This window comes from Sinohyriopsis cumingii, chromosome 11 (assembly GCF_028554795.1).
Source record: "Sinohyriopsis cumingii isolate HCF-2022 chromosome 11, ASM2855479v2, whole genome shotgun sequence".
NCBI lineage: Eukaryota > Metazoa > Mollusca > Bivalvia > Unionida > Unionidae > Sinohyriopsis > Sinohyriopsis cumingii.
In genome coordinates this window covers 41,206,366-41,232,759 of record NC_142971.1, presented here as the reverse complement: position 1 = coordinate 41,232,759, position 26,394 = coordinate 41,206,366, and the positions used below count along the sequence as shown (strand labels likewise).

At 32.6% G+C, this 26,394-nt stretch overlaps 1 protein-coding gene across 1 annotated transcript in view; it reads right to left on the bottom strand.

The window, feature by feature from the left end:
- LOC149787992 (cilia- and flagella-associated protein 100-like) overlaps nt 1–26,394 on the bottom strand; it is a 62,018-nt gene that overhangs the window by 18,409 nt on the left and 17,215 nt on the right. The window contains exons 10-14 of the mRNA XM_089974276.1: nt 17,192–17,249; nt 11,639–11,790; nt 9,824–9,922; nt 7,125–7,241; nt 1–97 (exon numbers count right to left, since the gene is read on the bottom strand). Of these exons, the coding sequence (XP_089830402.1) occupies nt 1–97; nt 7,125–7,241; nt 9,824–9,922; nt 11,639–11,790; nt 17,192–17,249 (523 nt within the window). The remainder of the gene's footprint in view (nt 98–7,124; nt 7,242–9,823; nt 9,923–11,638; nt 11,791–17,191; nt 17,250–26,394) is intronic.

Genomic DNA, 26,394 nt, shown 5'->3' with positions numbered 1-26,394 from the left:
CTTTTCAGCAGCTTCGACCTTTTCCTGTGGCATGGATTCTATCTGTTCAAATAATTCTTCTAATCGGTTCTCAATATTTGTCAACATCTGTAAAGTACTTTAGAGCAAAACATGCAACAGTTCATTAATCTGCTTCAAAATGTAAAACTTTGAATTAAAAATTTTTAAACAAATAATCTCTTATAACAAAGCATCTTTGTGTAAAGATCAACATTACCCTACAGAAATATTCATATTTATGGAAAATATATGCATCATATTAAATTTTCTCCTGAAATAAAATAAATTGTTCGCGCAATTTAAACAGATATTACCTTTATTTGACAATCTGCATGAACAATATTCAAAAATAATGGATAAGAATTTAAAGATTCATTACTGAGCCACATTTTAGTGACTTTTTTAATTCCACGTGTGGCTCCTTTCAAAATCCTCTCAAGGGACACTACTCAGCAATCAGAGACCACCAAACTGGTATATTTTTACTATCTGTCCCCCTCACAATAGGCCACCATAAAAGCCACCTCTCCAATACAGAAAGAGTAGCCACATCAGAAAAGGGATTACTGAAATTCCATTTGCATTTGAAGCTCTGTGGACCATGGGGACCACAGTGGATCAAACAAAGCACATACATCATGGGAGAGTGGGCCAATTCTTTAGACATTACCAAAGCCTTTCCACCGCTGCTTCATTTTCAGCTGTATTTGGAGTGTCCAGTCATGTTATATTGATCTATTAATTCCAATGGGAAAAGGAGTGTGACTAGTCAGGTAAGCCAGAAAATGCTGTGAATCAGTCTGTGAAAGCGAGTGCTCAGTTTAACAGTGATTTAAAAGAAACGCTAAATGATCTAAATATAATATGTGAATATAAGAAAGATCCAGCATGCAAGCTATTTGACAGCCATCAAGCGAATATATTAATAAAATGTGGAGATAAAAGACAATGCCCAAGTGAACTATTTATCCCTGAAACGCTATATTTCCTGTGATTTTAATGTGCCCAGTGCTAAATGTGAAAGTGTTTAAACATAGCTACCCTAAAACCATGTGCTGATGTAAAATGATTATAAACTGCTTTTGATAAATGTTTGTTCTTTTTAAATTTTGAATTTCAATCTTTCATTTTTTAATGACGTGCAATGATTTTCATAAATTTGTCTAAACTCCATTTTAAAATACATTCACACATATTTTTGAAGTTTTCAAACTCTCATTAATATCCTGATAAATGGACAATATTGACCTAATAAGGATGTTTATTCATTAATTATTGCCAAAAATCCAAAAATCTGAATCAGCTTTATATCTTTCAAAAATGGCATCTAAACTGCCATGGAAATCAAACTGCTTCATTGGTTTTAATGGTTTTCAAACCTTTCATTTCACAGGTGATATCAAGGCGGAAAGACTAAAATGTAGATACAAGAACCATTCTTCTACAAAGAATACTGCATACACTGCATCTGGATAATTTTTACTGACATTAAATTTTGACATCAATGGGTCTCCTGTAGACTCACTAATAACAAATAATAGCAAAAGCAATGGTGGCTTTGAGCATACCCTAAAAATGATGCTCATTTTCACACTGATGCCTGATGACATCACTGTGATTTGAACCAAAGTGCTTTGGTGACATTGATTTATGAACATTTTCCCATACTGCTCAGGGGGTGCTCACCAGTTATTATGTACTTTTGAGAGAGTGACATATGTAAGGTGAAGTTGTTTGCATTTAAAACATGCACAATAGAGAGAATGGTGACATACCTCTATGCTACATTAATGTAATGTGGATGATATTTCTCTGGATATTTACTTTTGGAAATTGTACATGATTTAAACACACTGCTAACTAAAATGATTGCTCCCTTGTGCTAAAAAATCAGCCTGAAGTAGTCTAAAGTACACTATCCATAGCAGCTATTAAAATAGGGAAAATGAATTTTGCCAGACTAGACAATACCACCTTCTGAAAGTGCAATGAATGAATTACCAAATATATAAAATGTAAAAGAAAGTTATCAGCTCTTTTTTATACAATTTACCTCTGAAGTTCAGGAAGTGAAAATGACCAAGTGGAGCTAGCACTTTTTTGAAAGGTGCACATCTAGAGTAAGGCCAAGCTGTATACTCTATAACCCATACTACACCCATCAATCATACACCAAAATAAAGGGAATTAAAGGTTCTTTGAATTATACCTATGATATACAAGGTCTTTTTTAACACATTAATCCTGGAGCTTATTGTCATGTTTGCCTGAAAATTGAGTAGGAAACACATTTTGAAAGCTATTTCTGAGTAGACTCGATAACACCAAATCCTCAGTCATCTTTCAATAACATTCTGCCTAGTTGTGTTAGAAACATTGTTTTTCATTGGCTATTTGACTCGTGCATGAGCAGAAGGGTAAAAGTTGGACTTTTTTTCTTTGTTTTTTTTTGTGTTGCTAAAAGGAGCCATTATTTGTGTATGGAGACCACTCTTTATTCCAAATGCCCATCTTATCCTACTTTTTGCAAAGGCTCATCTGTCTGTTTGCAGTTCATACCAGTTTGCCTTAGATCTGAGTCCAAAAAGTCTAAAATCCAGACACAAAATCAGATTCTGACCACAGATGAATTTTGGGTTAAACAAAGTCAGGTCCAAAAAATGAGGTTTTTTATCTGTATTTTGTAGTGCAACTAAATATTCCAGATTATTTGGTATCATTGTAGAGATACATCTGTCTACCTTTCTATAATACCACCCATTTCAGTGTATCATGCAGGACCATGATGCTACAGAGCTTGGCAGTAGGCTACTACCTCCTGCCCCGTAAAGTCATCGCTAGGGGTTAATGTGTTAAATAGCCAGTAAAACCAGTGAGGAAAGCCAGTTGAAATTCTTTTTCTTTAAAATCCTAACCCTATGCAAAATACGAAACTGTAGAGCGCCAACTTAGTCATTGTGGAAATGGTCCATAACTAGAACTTGAAAAATAGCATGAACATTATTTAAAAAAAAGTAATCACAAAATTTAAATAACAGTGCAAATAAATCCAGCAAACTCTTGTATGTTCCTTTTTTCTTTTGAATGAAAAAAATTAAATAAAAATATATGTCTAACCAGGAAAAAAGGATGGCATTTAAATAATTCTACAGAAAAACATAAACTGTATGAATCTGAACAATAACAAATGAACAATAACAAGAAAGAGGCATGGGAGAGACCAAAAATGGTATAATTCACCCCAGAATTTATACAGCATGGAGGCCTACCAGTTAATGGTCTTTTTCTCATACTCTGAGAAAATCTGGCTCTGCTTTCATTTTTTGCAATGAATTTTAATATTACTGGGGTAAATTATAATACCAAGTCCACATTATCACCAATATCAGTTTTAAGTCAACAAATTTTTGAATTTCAAGATCAATAATTTTCCTTGATCACTATATTTTCATCAATATTCAATTATGAAACCTAAAAACATTCTTTATTTCACCACTGAAAAATTATTGTTTAGTATAAGTCACTTACTACCTTATACCTTATAATGTTTTAAGGATAACTGCAAGTCGAACTTTGGAGAACTTAACTTTATGCAAAAACCATATTTCTATAATACTTAGAGCCATAATATATCTAAGAATACACGTACAATGATTTTTATGTTACGCTTTGAATACAATTTATCCTGAAACATGAAGAAGAGGAATAGTGGGGATGATTTTTTGCAATTCATAAGTTCCTGATAATTCCAACAAGTTTTGCATAATTTAACAATTATTTTATTTTTTAGAATAACCTTATTTCTTTTAATATATTTTCTATATTTACATCAGTTTTCATCATTTTATTTTCAAATGAAGTAATTGTTGTAATTATAGTATGATAGTAATAACAGTATAAGACTAATTATAGTATAATAGCAATTATAGTACAATAAAATTAAATCTCTCCTACAATTCCAAACACTATGCTACCTAACTGTAATGAATGATATCAAAAGACAGTATAATAACAGACTGATTTTTCTTTGGGAGATGTGTAGCAAGTGTTCACTGGTCCCCAGGATACATTCTTATATATTTGCATGGTATGTGTTATGCATACCATAAACCATGGGATTTGTCCTATGAAAGCATTGGCATTACCACAATTTTTATCCCATTTTGTACACAGTTTATTTTTTATTTTTTCCAATGTACAGTACCATATATATTTTAATTGTTTATCCAATTTGATTATAAAAAAAGAAAAGAAACTGGACACTTAAAAAATATTTTAACAGATCTGTATAACAAATTTTTTTTGTGGTACTTAATAGCCATTGTCACAAAATTAATATATGCAAAAAGTTAGGAGTATTAAAAAGAAAGTAAATAAAGTAAAATTCTGAAAGATTTTCCCAGAACTTGTCTTATACAAAATACTCTTGTTGCTTCATAGCAATTTTCAGACCAACTTAAAAAAGAATTAAAACTGTCAAATTTGCAGGACAACAATTTGCATTATCTTAATAGGTAGGTAGGTAGATAGGTAGGTAGGTATATAATGTTACTGGTAATATAAGCATTAGTAGGACAGTATTGTGCATTTTCTTAATAGGTAAATAGGTACATAATGCTGCTGTTTGTTTCTATATAAGGGGCATAACTTGTAGGTTATTGGGTTTACTGAAAAGTTCTACTAGATTCATTATTAGGAATATGTTTCGGGTGCCATAATACTAAAATCTCATCTAATTTGAATGATTATCAATATTCATATATGGTAACCCTATTAAACATTGAAATGCGAATTCATTTTCCTGCAAAAACTGTATATTGTCTACAAATTTCATGTCAAGTAAACTTTCTTACCCCCAAAATCACTGCTTTAATTTTTTCAGTAAACTGTACTATTTTTAATGAACAATTTTTTCATTCTACACAACTGAACTTTGTGAATAAGATTGCAGTAAAAAAAAAACACTGCAGTGTCCTTGGTGTAATGCCAATTGATAATCCTGGGAAGACAACTTTATAATTAAAAACAAAAAGTAAACAGAAATTGGTGACAAATATTCCCATGAATATCAAAAGGTTGTATTAAATAATACTTTTATTATATACTCTCAAAACAAGAATGAACTAAACTAAATTTTCATTACTACCTGTCATGACTATCTTGTACAGAGCAAATAAATCTGTGTGTGGAGAGAAAATTACTTCAGCAGCCAAAACATTAAAACCTTAAAATTCATTTTTGAGATGAAGACTGGGAAAGCATGTAAGAGTATATAATAATGTTTTTAAAAAAACTTAACTATATTGATGAATTAAAAAGAACCAAAATACAAAATTACTAAAACACAAATTGTGTGCTCCAGCAATCTACCTGATAATCAGTAAAATATCATTTAAGTCTTCGTCCCTATTCAGAAAATAAATAAATATAAGCATAATGGTGAAAATATTTTTGTATAAAACAGGTAAAAAAAAACATTTAAATAAACAAACACAAAAGTCAATTAAAAACGAATGTTATATCAAACCATACCTCTTAATTGCAGCTATATCCATAAATTTATATATAAAACATAATGAAGTGACATCTGTGCAAGTGAAGCAAGCAAACAACACAAAAAAACTACATGCCACTGGACAGAAAACAAACAATTCAACTGTAGTAAACCTCATGCATTCAGGAATAAAGTGTTGATAAAGTGCTCTTCCTCTGTTAGTAAGCAATTAGTTGCCTAGCATTCTAATGCATTATGGGATAACATTTTATGGACATTACACATCTAGCTGTTAAATGATCTGTACAAATCGGCCTCTAGTGTACATGTACTCTGAAAGAGCAATACAACACTTGTACTGCACAAATAATGGATAGATACTGGACTTTGGTTGTGTCTACCCACAGATGGACGATATACAGAGACAACAACATATAAATATCAGGCAAACAACTCTTGTTAGATAGATTGACAGATGGAAAAATGGAGACAGAGATGAGAAACACAAAGAAACCCCAGAAGGAAAAAGAGACTGAGAGTTTTTCAAATTTTAGTAAGGTTGAGACAATATTAACTGCATCAAAAAAACTACAATCTGTATATAGTTTATATCTAATTATAGTATTATGATGAAGACAAATTTTAAAAGAGGAAAAGAGAAAATACAATGTTTCCTCTCTATAATGCCAGTTAGTATGCTAAAAATCCTTTTATAGGATAAATTTGGTCATTATATGTTCATTATAAAGTGATTTCACATTATTAGATATTCTATTACGTGTTGTAATGTGTTACTAAAGCATAGCCTCATTGGAACATCCCTCAGTATAAGGCTGCTTATAACATCCCTCAGTATAAGGTTGCTTATAACACAAGTCATTTATACGACTCATTAGTGTCATTATATAGAGTAGTGGTGTACAAGTATCACTGAGTGGTGAAGATGCAGACTTCATCAAAGTTTTATTTCTACTAATTATCATGCCAGAAATGTAATTAATTATAATGAGACTAATTTTGCATGGTCTGATGATGAAAATTCCATACTGACTCACTGCTCATAATCATCAGCAGACAAGTGAGTTTTTTTCAAGAGTTGACAGGTGGATTTTGCTGGAGTTGGCAAGTGAATTTGTAAAAAGTTGACAAATGGAATTTCAAGATTTGGGAAGTAAATTTCTAAAATGTTGACAAATGGATTTTCAAGATTTGGGAAGCAAATTTGTACAAAGTTGACAAATGGATTTTCAAGATTTGGGAAGTAAATTTGTAAAAAGTTGACAAATGGATTTTCCAGATTTGGGAAGTAAATCTGTAAAAACTTGACAAGTGGATTTTCAAGAGTTGACCAGTGAATTTCTAAAGAGTTGACAAGTGGATATTTACGAGTTGGCAATTGAATTTATAAAAAGTTAATTACATTTTCAACAGTTGGTAAATGAATTTTTAAAGAACTGACAAGTGAATTTTCAAGAGTTGACAAGTTAATTTCTCAGGCTCTTAACCATTATACACTGACAAGTGTCAAAAAGAATGACTGATATATAAGGAAGAGTTGTTTGCATGACTCAGTATTTTCTTCCTCTATGAAATTGTCCATCTTACATGGTCAATGCATTGGCCCACTCACCTAATGTTTGCCTCATTGTCTCCAATACAGCTGCGGTACACTTCCTCCACTTTTTTATTTAGCTGCTGCAGCATCAACTCCTGGTCCTCTGCTTTAAACTCTCCAAAGGAAAATAATCTACAATGAGGGAAACATGGAGGATCTTGAGAGAAACAAACTAAGAAAAAGCAGTAAAAGATTCATTGTAAAATGCAAACTAGATCAGTCAATAAGTGAATGCTAATATAGAATATCCCTTGCAAAATATTAAATGTAAATACAATTTTTCAAATAATGGGGAGATAACTCTAAAAGTGGTAACTGAATGAAGCTGAATCTTAAATGGGACACAAAACTTTTTTTGAGATATTAATTGGAAAAAACTGCAATGAACAGATTAAAAAGAGAGACACAATGAATAAATAAAATGACCAGCCACTCTTTGTTACAGGACACAATGTATGGCCATCATACAATGGTACATATCAGTATTTAATGGCTGTCAATACCTAAGTGCACATGATCTCCCAACGCTAAAACACCAAAATTTAAACAACTCAAAAATTCAAAAAAAATTCAATATTGGATGAAAACAGGAATTTCAGTGGTTGAAATAATGTTCAAAGGGACATCAGTATGCATTCTTCCATTCCTATAAAGTCAATTTTAAGAGAAACCTTATAAATTTGACCCAGATAGATTGGAATGTTCTGGCAGGCAGTCAGCAGCCTGAACCTACCCACCAACTGAAAACAATAGGACTTCTTGCTGGACTCTGGTAGGACATTTTCCATTGTATAGAAACAATCCTCCTGTGAATTCTAAGTCCAGTTCACCCTCATTTTAAACTCAAATTTCTGCCTTGTGCAAATTTCAAAGGAAAAAAATGACATCTCAAAAAAATGACTGTCAGTGTTTTCTGCCATAACCAGGGGAAAAATGCAGAATTACACCTCAGATCAGGGGCATAAGTTAGACTGAAATCTTACTGAAATCATGTCTCCAGTGCTATATTCCACCTGGAATATTTCCATTCCAGGTGGAAACCAAGTTGCTTCTGTCTCAATTATGGGTGGTTCCCACCTCAGTTCTGTAAGAGTGTAACATCAAACCCGATTTTAAAGACACACTAAACAATGATTTGTATATGAAGCCAATAAGAATCATGTTTCACATCAACAAATTTGAAGTATCAACGAAAATATCACTTTTGCACAACCAGGAAAATTGATTAACATCTATACCCACATATAAGATGATCCAACTGCAGACTGCACAGATCCAGTTCTGTCATCACATAATGAACTGGCAGATCTGGATCTGTGCAGTTTATTAGGAGTCATTAGGAGTAATCAATAGAACAAACAAAATAGATCCTGATCTGCAGGTACATTATGCTACGGCAGGTCTGAATCTTTGTTTGTTTATGGTTTGATTTGACTTAATAAGCAAGTATATACGGTACATGAAAATAAATGAAATCATCACTGCATTCCAAATCTTTGAGGATGACAATCAAATTGAACTGTCCTCCTTATGTCAAATATCCCTGTATAACCTTCTTTATATTTTCAGTAATTTAGGTGTTGTCCACCTAAATATCTAGACAAAATCTACATCTTCAGACAAGTCCTAATAATTGGCTTTTCAAATTACTACATAACAAACTAATGGTACAGCTTCCAGTACACAATCTACATCCATAAGGTGACAATACACATTTTACACAAATCTTTTGATGGTATTAAGGGAAATCAATCAGCATGTGATGAATAATAATAGTAATATTAGGTACAGTTCAGTACCAAAACTCTAAGTGCTGTATACACGTGCTTATTACTTGTATTCAAGTGCAAACTGCATAGATCCAGATGTGCTGGCAGATCTGGGTCTACTCAGCTTGTAGAGAGAAATCAATAGAACAAACAACACAGAACATGCTCTGCCAATGCATTTTACAATGACAGATCAGGGTCTGTTATTTACAATTGGAGTAGACTTACAAGCATGCATATATGGTACCTATTATTTGATATTTATTTCCATTCATTTACTCTGGCAATATTTACAATTATCAGCTATATTTTGAAATAAACATTTCTTGTAGAAATTTAAGAGAATACCCACTGCAATTTGTATTATGACAATATACACACTCTTGGATTATCTATCTACATATTCACTTCTCTAACAAAAAAAGTAAAAACAAAGTTAAAAGTCAGCCATAGAGGCTCTTTTTCCCCAACAAAGATACACATTTTTAAGATTTAGCTGTCTTGAAGCATATTCTATGATCCTAAAGTATAATGTTCAAATGGTGTATCACACACACACACAATCCCACTCCTACTGAAACCTTAAATAAAACAGTTAAGCATCAAAGAGTAAACTTCCAATTTCTAATCATGTTTTACAAACAAGTCAACTTCTATCTTCAGAACCAAACAGGTAATATCTATTTCCAAAATTCTTAAATAGGATAATAAAAATCAACAAAATACTTACTTGGATTTCATTCCGAGATCCAAAAAATCAACAAAATACTTACTTGGATTTCATTCTGACATCCAAAAAATCAACAAAATACTTACTTGGATTTCATTCTGAGATCCTAAAAATCAACAAAATACTTACTTGGATTTCATTCTGAGATCCTAAAAATCAACAAAATACTTACTTGGATTTCATTCTGAGATCCTAAAAATCAACAAAATACTTACTTGGATTTCATTCTGAGATCCTCTGCTTTCTTTTCTTCCTTAGTTATCTGATCATTTAATTTTTCTATTTGTTCTTTTAATATCTGAGTTTCCTTCTCCCTGAAAATATATACAAAGATAACTTCATGACAAGGATCCAAACATACTGCAATTAAAATTGCATGAGTTCAAAGTATTCCTCATAAAAACATTTCCAGAATATTTGGCAAGGTAATACATATTAGGAATATAACACCAGAGTTACCTCCTTCTGAGTTTGCAGTTTGGTTATTTATTAACTTTCAAATGCTCATTTGGGACCATGGTGGCTCTGGGGTTATTGTGCTGAACTTACAAACGAAAAGGTAAGAGTTAAAATCCTACCCAGACGAGGGCAGCATCATGTTGAATCTCTGAGCAAGGTACTTAACTCCCAGCATAATATAACCTTACAATAAGATGATATACTGTTAAATAAAAAACAATCATCAATTAATCATTCAAACATTCATTTCAATAAAATACTAATACAAATATTGAGAAAATCAACGAAAAGATGGGGATGGGCCTACACCCCAACTCAATGTCAATTTATAATGAATACAAAATTTGAGTGAATATTGTTTATTAGAACTTTTTTCTTCTTAAAGGTTTTAGATTAAAAAGAAGAACAGTGGTAGATATTATTGATTCAAAAAAACCTAAAGTATGTTTTATCTTTACACAATAACAAAAATGTCACATTTGTGTAAATTCTGCCAGAACCATATGACTATGACTATTAATGCCATTGTGATTTCTATTGCAACTTATTCAATTTTTTTATTATTTTATATGCCATGCCCACTGTCTAGTACAAAAACATAACTTTTTTATTTTTATATTACTTCTAAAAAAATGTATGTGATTTTCAATCTCCTTTTGAGTGTTGTTAAACATTATCTGCCTATTACTTATACTATATGTATTTCTTTGTCAACAGAATGTCATTTCAGTGGCAGCTATAATACATTTTACTGTTTAACTTGAGTAAAAAAACCTGTTTCATGCTGGTCTAAAAATAGTGCTAAAGGCACTATTTAGCTATATAAACTTCCATAAAGGCAGGACACTCATTCAAAATAAACTACTTAAAAAAATATTCCCACACTTCTTTTTAAATGAATGTGTTTTTATGAACTTGATGGTCTATGCGTGTTGGGTGTAGTAGTTCAAAATTATGTCCGTGTGTAAGGTGTATTATCTCAAAATCATGTATGTATGTTGAGAGTAGTAGTGTAAAATCATGTCTGTATGTTGAGTGTAGTAGTGTAAAATCATGTCTGTATGTTGAGTGTAGCAGTGTAAAATCATGTCTGTATGTTGAGTGTAGTAGTGTAAAATCATGTCTGTATGTTGAGTGTAGCAGTGTAAAATCATGTCTGTATGTTGAGTGTAACAGTGTAAAATCATGTCTGTATGTTGAGAGTAGTAGTGTAAAATCATGTCTGTATGTTGAGTGTGGTAGTGTAAAATCATGTCTGTATGTTGAGTGTAGCAGTGTAAAATCATGTCTGTGTGTTGTATGAAGTAGTTCAACATCATGTGTTTGTGTTACCTGGAGGGTAGGCATTATATTGCATCTTTAGTTGATATGTCAGAATTATGAGAAAACATTTATACAAGTCACTTATTATTAATGTGTTACACTATATACCCTAATTAAACATTTTCATGAGTTCAGTTTTCTGTCTAAATTCAAAAGAATTGAATGTTTGTTAAAATTATATTAATAATTTGAGTTCAAAATGTGATTTTCATTCTCTCTCTCATTTCTTATCACACAAAAAAGCGTACATTTTAGCTTTTGTATTTTTAATAGTTTGTTTCATTTCTTCTAAGGCTTCTTCAGTTTCCTGACTGTTCTGTATCAATGACAAATTCTGCTCTTCTAGCTCAGCAAAAATGTTCAGCAACTCCTGTGGATCCTTGAAATATAGCTCCAGATCCTAAAAAAAATTAATAAGCATAATGGATCAGAAATATTTTTAAATTTAAATTCCTTGTCCTTGATACTAATGTAAAAGTTTATTTCAGGTCAAATTACAGAAAAACAGAATTTAAAGAATTGTTTCACAAAAAATGTGCATAAAATCTGCATGAATATTTAAAAGTTTGCTAACAACTTTAAGAACTTTTTTATTTTAAAAATTATTTTAATAAAAAGAGCATGTGCATCAAATTGTCATTAAACAGTCTTGCCAGACAAAAATCTGACCATATACTATTTTTGTACAATAAATCATCTCAATCTATTCATAAATGCATACATCCATACTTGCATACATACATACATACATACATACATACATACATACATACATACACACACACACATACATCCATGCTTGCATACATACATGCATACACACACACACACACACACACACACACATACATACATACATCCATGCTTGCATACACACACACACACACACACACACAGAATACATACATACATACATACCTACATCACAGCTTCCTTGATAACTCAGGACCAATGGGTCAATAAACATAGCATAAATAGGGGCATGAGATAGTGAGGGAAAGAACTTTCACTGACACATGTGAATTATAGATAGTGAGGAAAGAAACTTTCACTGACACATGTGAATTATAGATAGTGAGGGAAAGAACTTTCACTGACACATGTGAATTATAGATAGTGAGGAAAGAAACTTTCACTGACACATGTGAATTATAGATAGTGAGGGAAAGAAACTTTCACTGACACATGTGAATTATAGATAGTGAGGGAAAGAACTTTCACTGACTTATGTGAATTATAGATGGTGAGGGAAAGAACTTTCACTGACATATGTGAATTATAAATAGTGAGGGAAAGAACTTTCACTGACACATGTGAATTATAGATAGTGAGGAAAGAAACTTTCACTGACACATGTGAATTATAGATAGTGAGGGAAAGAACTTTCACTGACACATGTGAATTATAGATAGTGAGGAAAGAAACTTTCACTGACACATGTGAATTATAGATAGTGAGCGAAAGAACTTTCACTGACTTATGTGAATTATAGATGGTGAGGGAAAGAACTTTCACTGACATATGTGAATTATAAATAGTGAGGGAAAGAACTTTCACTGACACATGTGAATTATAGATAGTGAGGGAAAGAACTTTCACTGACACATGTGAATTATAGATAGTGAGGAAAGAAACTTTCACTGACACATGTGAATTATAGATACTGAGGGAAAGAAACTTTCACTGACACATGTGAATTATAGATAGTGAGGGAAAGAACTTTCACTGACTTATGTGAATTATAGATGGTGAGGGAAAGAACTTTCACTGACACATGTGAATTATAGATAGTGAGGGAAAGAACTTTCACTGACACATGTGAATTATAGATAGTGAGGAAAGAAACTTTCACTGACACGTGAATTATAGATAGTGAGTGAAAGAACTTTCACTGACACATGTGAATTATAGATAGTGAGGGAAAGAACTTTCACTGACACATGTGAATTATAGATAGTGAGGAAAGAAACTTTCACCGACACGTGAATTATAGATAGTGAGTGAAAGAACTTTCACTGACACATGTGAATTATAGATAGTGAGGGAAAGAACTTTCACTGACACATGTGAATTATAGATAGTGAGGAAAGAAACTTTCACTGACACATGTGAATTATAGATAGTGAGGGAAAGAACTTTCACTGACTTATGTGAATTATAGATGGTGAGGGAAAGAACTTTCACTGACATATGTGAATTATAAATAGTGAGGGAAAGAACTTTCACTGACACATGTGAATTATAGATAGTGAGGGAAAGAACTTTCACTGACACATGTGAATTATAGATAGTGAGGAAAGAAACTTTCACTGACACATGTGAATTATAGATAGTGAGGGAAAGAAACTTTCACTGACACATGTGAATTATAGATAGTGAGGGAAAGAACTTTCACTGACTTATGTGAATTATAGATGGTGAGGGAAAGAACTTTCACTGACACATGTGAATTATAGATAGTGAGGGAAAGAACTTTCACTGACACATGTGAATTATAGATAGTGAGGAAAGAAACTTTCACTGACACGTGAATTATAGATAGTGAGTGAAAGAACTTTCACTGACACATGTGAATTATAGATAGTGAGGGAAAGAACTTTCACTGACACATGTGAATTATAGATAGTGAGGAAAGAAACTTTCACTGACACGTGAATTATAGATAGTGAGGGAAAGAACTTTCACTGAAACATGTGAATTATAGATAGTGAGGGAAAGAACTTTCACTGACACATGTGAATTATAGATAGTGAAGGAAGGAACTTTCACTGACACATGTGAATTATAATTTCCTTTGTTCTACACAAATATCACATAAAGGATTGAAACATTATTGGATCTTATATCTTAAGAGTCAAATAAGGCTAATAAAATGATGATAGACTTTTAATACAAAATCAAGCTGACGTGCAGTACTCATAAATGTGTGCATCTGTAAAGCCTGATTTGCCTTCCTTTTAGTATGAAACCAAATTAATCCATCATCAACAAACATAAATGAACTGAAGCCTCAAAGACAGTATTACAATCATAAAACACTGAATCAATCCTGTTGTACTAATTAAATTCTCAAGATAACTATGTAAATGTTACTGCCTCACCATCAGGAGCACTTGAAAATAGTGATTTAATAAAACTTATACCAGAAAACACAGTCAGCATATGGCAGTTGCCCTGTTGCAAAATACTACATATGGACTGAGAATAATAAAAGAACCAGAATGAAAGAGAAATACCAGAAATATGCACATTTTATTTACAACTTGCAAGTTATTTTTGAATGTATCACTGCAAGGTTTTAAGAACAATCCATAAATTAGCCAAAGACAAACACTTAGCAATTGTTTGTAACAAATAAGGCAAATATATACCCAGGCATCATTGCTGTGCTGGTGCCATTCATGGACTGAAATTGATTGGAGATAACCAACCTCTTAATTAGCTCATTCAATTAGGTCAAAGAATCATAATGTTTTCAACAGTTACCAAAATAAAACCGGCCTGTTATAAATGGGCCTGCAGGTTATCTGCTCTTATTAAAATAAGGCCGAGATATATATATATCAAACATATCATCTTATACACATGTATCAAATGCTGATACATCCATAATGTACCACTGATACATCCATAATGATTTTGGCATTCAAGTTTCTTGGTTAAAGTCCTATGAGGCTACAGGGACCATCTGTCTTGCCTGAATAATTTACTCTCCTTGTGTTTGACTATCAAAAACATTTGACACAATGTTAAGACTGTAGATGATGCCATCCTTTCCATAACAGTGATAACTACCTCTCTCATTCCTATATATTATATGTGACACAGTTTACCCAAGCTAGAATGCCTTCTGAGATACCATTATTCCACATGAGTGCAATCAATGACACTACAGACATCGTGAATATTTGCAGGAGTTCCAGTACTTTGAATACTGAAAAGACCCATTTTTCTGGCTTATAAACAGAAATTCTTGTTTGCAAGAAAGTCTTTTCCTGGAAAACACAGATGTTTTGCTCTATCTAAAAGCACAAAATCTAACTGAAAATAGTTTGTGTTTGTTTAGCTACATCCATACTTATGATCTCTACTACTTGTTTTGACTGCTCCAGTGGCCTAATGGTTAGAGCACCCACCTTGGATGTGGGATGTCGCGGATTCGAACCCCAGCTGAGTCATACAAAAGACTTATAAAAAAATGGTACTAACAGCTGCCTCACTGAGGTTAGTGTTAGGTCTGGTGGGACATCGTGCTACATGTATCTGGCATGATGCCCCAGTGCTAGACACCACTATAAACTGCCACAGTGCAGACACTGTAGCAATATGACTGAAAAATTGTTAAAGCTACATTAAAAATCCAAATTGTACACACACTAATTGTTTCTCATTTGTAACGACAGAAAAAGAAACCATCATTTGCATTTATGTGGGATATGGAGAATTTCTGACCGACTCTTGGATGGGATTTCCCTATTCTGCATCGTTGCATATGATGGATTTTACATTGTAGCCAAATTATAAACTGATAATCTTATGTTACATGTTTAGGCTTGAATAAATTGTAACAAAATAAGTGAAAACAACTAGCTTTAAAACATTTAACAATTAATTTATTTCCCTGAATAAAACAATGGAAATATAGAAAAAATAATAACCTAAAGTTTTAAGAAATCAAATCCAAAAATAATCCAAGAATAATCCACAAATTAAATTTTAGAAGTCCTAGTAATGAAATGTTCGAATGAATTCAAGTTCGAGTCCTGGCGAAAAAATGCAAAATGGAAGGCAATGACATATACTGTAGCCTTTATTGTACAGATATGTCTACGGTTCTTTTTTGATCCACAAACAATATTCCAGTGTTTGAATTTCCAAATAAAATTTCAAGAAATGTTTTGTCCAAGAATTCTGTATGAGCACTCAAATATTTCCAGGAAAAAGAATTAATAATTCCATAAAATATAATTTCAACTCAAAAGTGGTCACAAACAAACACTTTCCAGTGTAAAAAGCCCAACGGACTAATTTCTCTCTAAATAAATGTTATACAGTCAAGTAAGATGCAAAACAGATACCCGCATGAGGGTCACATGATCACTTTCCAGAACAGGATAGAAGGTATATACATGTCTAAGGTCACATATTCCAGTACAGCCTCAATCTCACTTTTTGTATCCCACAATAAAAATAAATTAAAAAAAGAAGTTGTTTACTTGATTCTCAATCAAGGCCAGGATCTAGGTCAGCTTTTAGATACAAAGTTCGGTGTTTATGAGAAAACAATCAGATCAAGCTAATTTCTGGAAAGTATCAAATTCCAGTAAACAAAATTACATATTTAACATGTAATGAAATAAAAATAAAAAGATTTTAAAACTTACAAACAATTAAATTAAATCAAATATAAATGAAATCAAATATACATAACAATAGAGATATAAAATTTTATTAACCTTAACATTCTCTTTTGCCCATCATTACCATTTGGTATTTTGGATTAAATTATTTCAATTTTTTCTTAGCAAATGGACCTTAATGTTTGCAACATAATGTTTTAGTGTTGATTCCTTATGCATATAAGGCTTGAAGTACAGACTGGTTTCTAAGAACTGCTTAAAGATATGGTTTAAATGCTGAAATCATTCATAAAACCAATCTATATTATCCATCATTTCAGTGTCAATCAATCACTTGATTACTCCTAAGAAACTGCACAGACCCAGATCTGCCAGCACCAGCAGATCTGGATCTGTGCAGTTTGCAGATGGACTTGTCTTAAAAGTGAGTACATATGGTACCTCATCTGAATCCGAGTCATCGTCTGCTGTTGACACTAAACTGTCTCCTTCTGAGGCCCTGTAAAGAAAAGATTTCAAATATTGGGCTGTATGAAAATCAACTTTTATTTATCTTTCCACTAGTTTGGTAACATGGCTGTGTATTTACAAATATAGTCATTGATTTAATCTCATCAAAACAGAGAATCTTGTACAAGTTCTCATTTCAAATTAAATTTATGAAATGTGTTTAACAATTTCATTCTTATGCAAGAATTCAAGCGAACAATGATTCAAATTATTTAATGAATTTCATAAATGTCATTTGAAAAAAATAGAGGTGTGAGATTGTATTCACTGCATGATGAAAAATACAGATTTGACCAAAAATTAGTGTAGTATAATTACAACGAAGATCAGATGCCTTTGTTGTTGTACCTTTCCTTTGCATGATGTTATGATGTAATTTATAATGTCATGAGGTGCTATTACATGTTATATATATGAAAACTATGATATGAATATATTAACATACATAACTAGTAGTCATGTCATAATTAGATATTCATTATGTACATACTTTGTCATGGTCTTCAATTTCAGAACAGAAATCCATAGGGTTTCTTCCTGGTCATTTATAATTTTTTTAGAATTGTACATTTCTTCCAAATGATATAATTAGTAGTCCAATAAATCAAACCCCCAAATCTGTGTTGATACTGATGGATGATATGTGGGTCTAATGTCACCTGTTCAATAAAATGTGCAACTTTGCTGCATGCAAATCTTTCCAGAACACATATGTGTACTTTTAGGCATTTACTGGTATTTGTTAACAGCATATCTTGTGCAAAATTAAAAATGGCCACAGTACAGATGGTTGTACTGTACACCGTGGATTTACAAGTCACCAACATAGCATTTGCTCTGAAAATATAACGTACATGTCGCCAAAAGAACCTTTCAGATGACATCAGTGCCACAGCCTAAGAAATACCAGTAAGTATCTAAAATGTAATCCGATGTGTGCAGATGAAGTTGGCTGCAGATTGTTTTAATGAATAGACAATATCAGTCCCAAAATTGCAAGTTAATATCATTACGGGTGTGGTGCTGATTTATTGATAGGCCTATATAACTGGGTGATCCACAAAGATTTATATCAATGAGACTTTATTATACATTTTAGGGACTCACTTTTGATCACGGAATTCCTGGTTGCAACAAGCCACAAATTTAAAGATCCATCATAAATACAATTGTCATAAATGCCACTTCTGTCCAAGGCATATCAACAAATGAGGTCTTAACAAAAATATATCTGGTTAGATACCCAAAATATTACCAACAAAATTTAAACATGCCTAATGGCTACTGCCATAGCACATCATCACAAATCACCACGTATGTTTACTTTATACTCTAATGGCCACATCGTACTCACTTTGAGCCCCCCCCAGACAGTGACCCAAGGCTCGTAAAGTAGAATAAATCACATACCATATATAGTCACTTATAAGATGCATCAAACTGCAAACTACAAAGACCCTGATGTGCCATAGCATAATGTGCCTATAGATCAAGGTATATATTGTTTAATCCACTGATTACTCCTAATAAACTGCACAGACCCAGATATGATGATGCATTATACAATGGTCAATATGGGTCACTGCAGCTGGATTCATCTTATAAGTGAGTATGTATGGTAAGCCTAAAATTTTTGGTAATTTTAGAGAGAAACTGATGCATCTTGAACCCCTTTGATTTTTAAATTGCTAGAAATGGATGACAGTTGCCATAAAGTGTATCACACCTGCTACCCATCAAATATATTGTGCATAAGTACTCACTTACAAGTCCAATCAAACTGCAAATAACAAAGATCCTGATTTACTATAGCATAATGTGCAAGCAGAACAGGGTTTATACTGTTTATTCTACTGATGAATCCTATTAAACTGCACAGACCCAGATATGCTGATGCATTATGCTATGACATATCTGGGTCTGTGCAGTTTGCAATTGGACTTAAAAGTGAGTACAGACAGTATAAATTGCATATTCTTGCTATGAATGCACAACTTGTTTCTATCTGTTTTCTCTGAAGCATTTAATATAATGATAAATCAAAGATAGTTCAAAGACTAAGCTTTGTTCATTATTATTACCACACACATGAACACACAAGGGCATACAGTCACATGAACACACAAGTGCATACAGTCAAATAAACACAAACCCACAGACATTAAAATCCATTTAATTTTGTTTGGCTTTGCTCATTTTGCAGATAGCTCATCTTTTGTTAAACCACAGGAGCATTTAAAAATGTTGCCTTAAAAAAACGAACCACACCTGTATACTATTCTGGGTACTGATATAATTGAGTTTTGCTTTTTATACATGGAGTAATATCAAACTTCAAAGAAACATTACCACTGATTACAAACTTGTCAATAATCTTCAGTAATGATGGCTTAAACATTCTCATTCATAGCAATTATGTGCAATAACTATTTTTGACAACATCCATCTCTCTGCTTCTGCATAACAAATAAACTGGATTGTTCCACCTAGTGTACCATACCTATGCAAATTAGCCTAATGGGATCTCTATCCACAGTGTTAAAAGAACTTAACATGGCATCATCCTAGCTGTTCGCAACCATTAATGTCATGTGAGAAATGGTGGTTACTTATCTTATAATGACTGCCTTACCTTTGGCAAAATACCTTAAAGTGGGTTTTGCCCAACACAAATAGATGATGATTATGTGTTTCAGACACATACCAAAAACTTTAAGAGATTCCATGATAATCAGTTGTATAAACTGCCCAGAGGATAGTTTTACTCAGTCCCTATGCAGGAATGTCTATTGTTTATACAGACAACATGCTTTGAGATGTATAATGGTGGTCCAACATGTCTCTTTTTTGTCCTCCTTTTGGAAAGATTATTGAAAATCATGTTTTCCAAAATAATAACCATTAAAGGGGGTTTGGAAGCCAAAAATCACATGACACAATGTATTAAGGCAAGTATGTTGCAGTCTCAAATAATTTCTGTCATACACTGCAACCAGGTGTAAGTCAAGAAGGCCAATAACTCTTACAAAATGTATGTGCACATAAAGATTGGTCACAATGTGCATCTTTAGATGACTGTAGTATAAACTAAGTTTCACAGTGATCCATAAAAACTGCACAAACTATGGACCAGTTACATTAACAAAACTATCATGGATACTTCAAGAAGCTATGGAAAGAGCAATAACTCTGATACAAGTTGTACTATCAAAGTGATTTGTTGACACATACATCTTCAGGTGATGAATACAATACTTACAAAGTCTCATGCCAATTCATCGAAGCTGTCAGACTATATGTGCTAAGAAAAATATGACATACTTTGCCACAAAACAAAATGGAGAACAATAAAAATTGCAAGAGCAAAGTGATTTGTCATGGTGAGCATCTACAGACTTTGATCATATCATTTACCAAATTCCAAGACCATCCAGAAAAAAGTGTACGTCTAATTATGCTAATGCATGCTTCACAAAAGAATGGATGGGCAGTCCTGGTAACTACTATATATCCAAACCTAGAATACACTGTTAATACCCTTAACTGAATTTATTACAATGTGAAGAAACAAAATACCTTGAAAAAAGTAAGCCTGCCTTGATAATACATCTAAGACATGTATAAAAAAATATGAAGAGAAATTCTAATTTTTTTGAAAATATTTAGATTCTTGTAAAAGTAAGATTATAAATGCAAAATCATGCATCAATTCATATAAATATAAGAATTCTTTATATACTACTGAATTAAAAGATATAGATTTTGACAATTCTTTCCAGTTCTGTGCATCTGCCGATTCAGGCACAAGAGGAACTATTTTCCTATCTGTCTGCATTTTTACTTAAAAAGAATAAAACCAAAAAAAATTAGTCAACCTTGAGAATAAAGCAAAACGGAATTACAGATGATTCATTTATAAGCTATGGCTAATGTTAAATGTTTGAAAAGATATAATGGATGTATTCTTCACACACTTTTACAATATCTTCAGAAGAGGTGAGAACAATTTGGAAAATAGGAATGTCGATTGTCTTATCTGCATTTTAATATACATATTCAAAATGTTTGAAGGACATGGAATTAATCTGGATGAACTGACAATTTTAATAATTTAGCCTTGGATAATTGTTGTTGTGGGGTTTAATGCCATTTGTCAGCACACGATAGGCTATACATGGCGGCCAGTATTAATGGTGGAGGAAGAACTCAGGAAAACCCCAGGGAGAACCACCGACCCACAAGAAGCTACTGGCAAGCTTTCTCACATACCCACGTTGGCCAAATCCGAGACTCTAACCCATGCAGACAGAGGTGAGATGGCAGTGATCCGTAACGGAGAGCACTTTAGACCACTCGGCCACTCGGGGCCCCTGGATAACTGAAGTTTTACTGCAAGTTATAAATTAAAATAGGTATTGAGGTTCCTAACCTCTTTGTGCCAGAGCCTGTTTTCTGCATTCCTGCCTTTCCCATTGTCTTTTTTTTACCCTTGGCATCTGATGCCTGACCACCCATGTCAGACCCAGATTTTTTTAGGTTTTGCAGATTCTTCTCTTTCTCTCTTCTTCTTTCTTCTCTCCTTTTTAGTCTTGCTTGCTCTCTTTCTGCTTTCCATTCCTGCAGATGAAAATAAACAACTTATCAAATATATAGTACATACCATATATGCTTGTAAGTCCAATCCAACTTAACACCACATAAATGCAAAATCTGCCATTGCATACTGCATCAGCAGATCTGGGTCTGTGCAATTTCTTACGCATAATCAGAAGAGCAAAACAACATAGACTCTAATCTGAAAGTGCATTATGCAACAGCAGGTCAGGACCAATGTTGTTAGCAGTTGGAACATATTAGCAAGTATATATGGTACATGAACATTTATCAGCGCTCAAGATTTCTCAGAGGAATAGAAACATAGCTTACTAAAAGAAAAAGCAAACTTAAGAACAACATAATACCTCTACTATTCTAATTCAAGTTATAGAATCTAAAAAATTTAATCAAGATTTGGATGTGAACCTTAAAAAGGTTTCAAGAATACAGGACTTTATCCCACTTTCATAAAAGCTTTAAATTTTGAGTATGTTCTCAACTCAGATTTTCAAGAATTACAAAAAAGCATAACAATTAACATTTCTGTTTGAACAGTATAGTTAATTTCTAATCATCCATTAGTGTGTTGCTTTCTACCTGAGTTTGCTAGGATTTTATTAAGAGGTAAAACCTGGATTGACCACAAAATCAAGTTGAGAAGTTTTATGCAAGTGGGGCTTGCTTACTCAATTTGATGATTCTGATGTCTGCAGTATTTTTTCTATGACTATCCCTAGGGGGTCAGCCTTGAAAATTTTGGGGAAATATGAGGTGGGTTTATCACTGGGTAAAAGCTATGATAAGTAAAAAAATTAGCCAAACTTTGGTAAAGGTTGATAATGATTTTATCATCAAGACATTCAGTCTGTATATATCAATTTAAATCAGTTCCACCAAAATATGCCAACTGATGACAACTATATGCAATAATGTGCAAATAAGAAGCAAGCCATACCGGTGGTGTCAAGCTTTCCAGGAACCTTCTGTACAACTGGTACTCTTTCAGTGTGTCCTCATATTTTGAGATCTCAGACTTAATTGTCATGATAAGCGTGTTGATTCTCTTAATCTCCTGGACCTTCTCCAGCTTGGCTTTGGTCTCAGCCTCAGCTCTATAAAAAGACACACACCATATTATCTATAAAACTGAGTGTGCCCTCAAACTTCTTGTACACAACTCATCCATAAAAATCATAAATTTTGTTTGCTTTAAATGTTTTAACATACAACTTTATACCTATCGGTTCAATCGTAAACAGCACAGACCCTTATCTACCATGAGACAATGTGCTGGCAGAACAGGAACTATGTTGTTTGTTTTACTGATTAGTCCAAAGAAACTACAAAGACTTCGATCTGCCAGTGCAATATGCATCAGCAGATCTAGGTGTATGCAGTCTGCAGTTGGATCCATCTTACATATGCATGCATATATGGAAAGATCTTAAAATTGGTACTTTAGAATCAGGTAAATAATATAATAGTGTTTTCCTGCAATTATTTTATAAATAATTAAAAGTACACGAAAAATTACATACTATACAGATGTATGTTGCTCAACAGAATTTCAATTTATGGAAAAGGTTCCATCATTTCTTTTTTGTAAACCTAAACAAGAAGTTCATTTAACTAATTTTGAATTTTATAAACTTCATATAAGAGGTAAGTAAATGCAAAATTCTATCACATTAAAAATATTGACCAATACATCCGTTGAAGTTTTGTTCAATAAAAAGCTCAAAGATTAACAGAAAATTAAACAAGTATATTTTGTACAATGACAACATCCAAAAACAGTACAGTTTTAATTATATTTCCCCATGTCACTTATTTTTCAAAATTATTATGTACTTGTCCATGTCGATGATGTTGGACATATATGTAGTAAACAATTTATACAGGTATGATTTACTGTCAGAACTCCTATGTAATAGCAATACAATTTATACTGGTATGATTTACTGTCAGAATTCCTATGTAATAGCAATACAATTTATACTGGTATGATTTACTGTCAGAACTCCTATGTAATAGCAATACAATTTATACTGGTATGATTTACTGTCAGAATTCCTATGTAATAGCAATAAAATCTGAATAAAGAAACATACATCTGTATTAATGCATGTTATCATAAAGTAAAAAAATTATAAATCAGTAAGTTTTGCTATCAACATGCATCATCTATGCATCACAAAAATCACAAAAATCACTTTTATGTCAAAATGTCAGTGTCACATTATACAGTGCAAGTGTGAGCAAGAATAGTTCAATTATAATTCATGAAAATTTAACTTCAAATAATCTGAATAATGCAATAGCAATTAAATAAGACAAAAAGTCAAAATAGTAAATCAAGCACTTTCCCCTAAATAATTGTTTCATTGGTCTTTTCTTTTCATCAAAGCTCCACCAAAGGACGACTGATTTTTATTCAAAGACTCGAAAGTCGACAATGACCAATTTGATCCATTTATTACTTATAACACCTTATATGACATCCAGTGTTTGCATTAAATTCTCCAGATCAGAACAATGAGGTAATCAATTAACAATTTGTTGTGTACACATGTTAGCCATAATACCATTATTAAGCCACATGTCATTACACTAGTTGCAATGACTACTGGAAAAGTGCCATTAAACAGCTGATTGGTTCTCGCTGGTTTCTGCAGTTCAACAACAGAATGTACAAAGATACCATTTTTTCATTCTTCTTCAATTTTTCTTTTTAAAATCTTTTAATTTTCAAAAGCAAACAATTACAACTACAGAGAGCCTTAAAAATGGCATTTTTGTCCTACTGATGGTAGAATCACATGTATGTTACAGCCAAGTGAAAAAAATTATAGGTAACCAAGGCATTCTGTTCCCCATTCACAGATCACATGTTTAACTTTGTATACAATGTTCACAGCTTTCGAAAGACATATGGTAAGCAGACAATTTTCATAAGGATAAGGGGTATACATGGGGGTACATGTTAATAATTTACTGGTATTTCAACAACTTGAAAATAAAATGCTACATTTGATCAACATGATCAAAGTTTTCTCATGCAAATTAGACATTTGTTTTCAAAAGTCAGACAGGAACTTCACTGAGAATACAGGAGAGACCCAATCTAAAATCAGAAGGGAACTTGGTGTCAGACTATCTCAGGCTATCAGATTATTTAGCACAGCCTGCCACTGTTTATCTGGCTTTGGCATGTCAGGTGATAAAAATGTTATAACAGCTAATTTTCTCAGGCAGACAAAACAAATCAAACATTAATAATGTATTAGACATTGTAACAAAGGAACATTATTAAAAGCCTTTGGAAACACATATTATTTATGGATTTGGCAGAGGAATTTAAATTTGGATATTATAACTGAGGAAATGTTGTATCTATCTATAAATGTAATAATCAATCTTTATTATACTCACTTGCAAGTGGTGGAATCCAAATAACACAGACCCTAATCTGCCATTCCATAATGCAACAGTAGAGCAGGGTCAGGTGCATAGATCCAGATCTGCAGGTGCTCTATGTGATGGCAGAACTGGGTCTGTGCTGTTTGCAGATGTAAGAGAGTATATATGGCACATACATACATGTATACATTCACAAATGAAGTTCTGATAATTATTCAAAAATTACAAAAATATAATTTTTTAAATAACTGACATTCGGATGGCCTCGACTGAGTTCTTATCATTTTCCTTGAGGAATTCATCAAACATAGCAGCATCTTCCTCAAGGTACTGCTCAGCTAGCTCCAACTTTCTTTCCTCAGCTTGGGCTATTTCCTCCAACTTCCTCATCTCATCTCTCTTGACTCCCAAGGAGTACTGATATGAAATAGTCATTCAAAAATGAAATAAATAAACAATATATCATGAAATTACAGGTTATGCATATATGTGTATATAAACTACTACATCAAATAATAAGTTTAGCCTTATTTGACGATGAGAGGAAAAAATATTAAAAAGATGTACAAATTAATGTTGGTTTACAATACTATTTTGCAAGAAAAAAACACCGCTTTACTAACATTAAAAGACAAAATGATATGAAATTTCAGTATCGTTGTCATGGCATGAGAAAAACTCAGATAAGATTAATTGCATTTAACTGAACTTGACCATTGACTCAAGGACAACTACTTCATATCTAGATTCATTATGATGTGTCGTGTTTGTGTATATGTGTGTGTATACATACATCCATACATACATACATATATAGATATATATATATATAATTTCACAGATTTGTGGTGCATGATATTACCCTTAGAAAATATATTAATATAAATGAAGATGGATTTCATTACTCATTACAGCATTTCCCTTGGTGGAATTGGCTCTAACCTTGACAATTCTGAAATACTGATTTCTGTTCATTCACTGCAGCTTGCACTGCTGACAATGAAGGAGGAGGGGGGGCACTGATCACAAGTTTTCTGGCCATGGATTTGAAAATGACCATAGCACTTATTCTCTCTATATCATCAAAATGTAGACAATCTTTGTCAGGAATCAGTCCA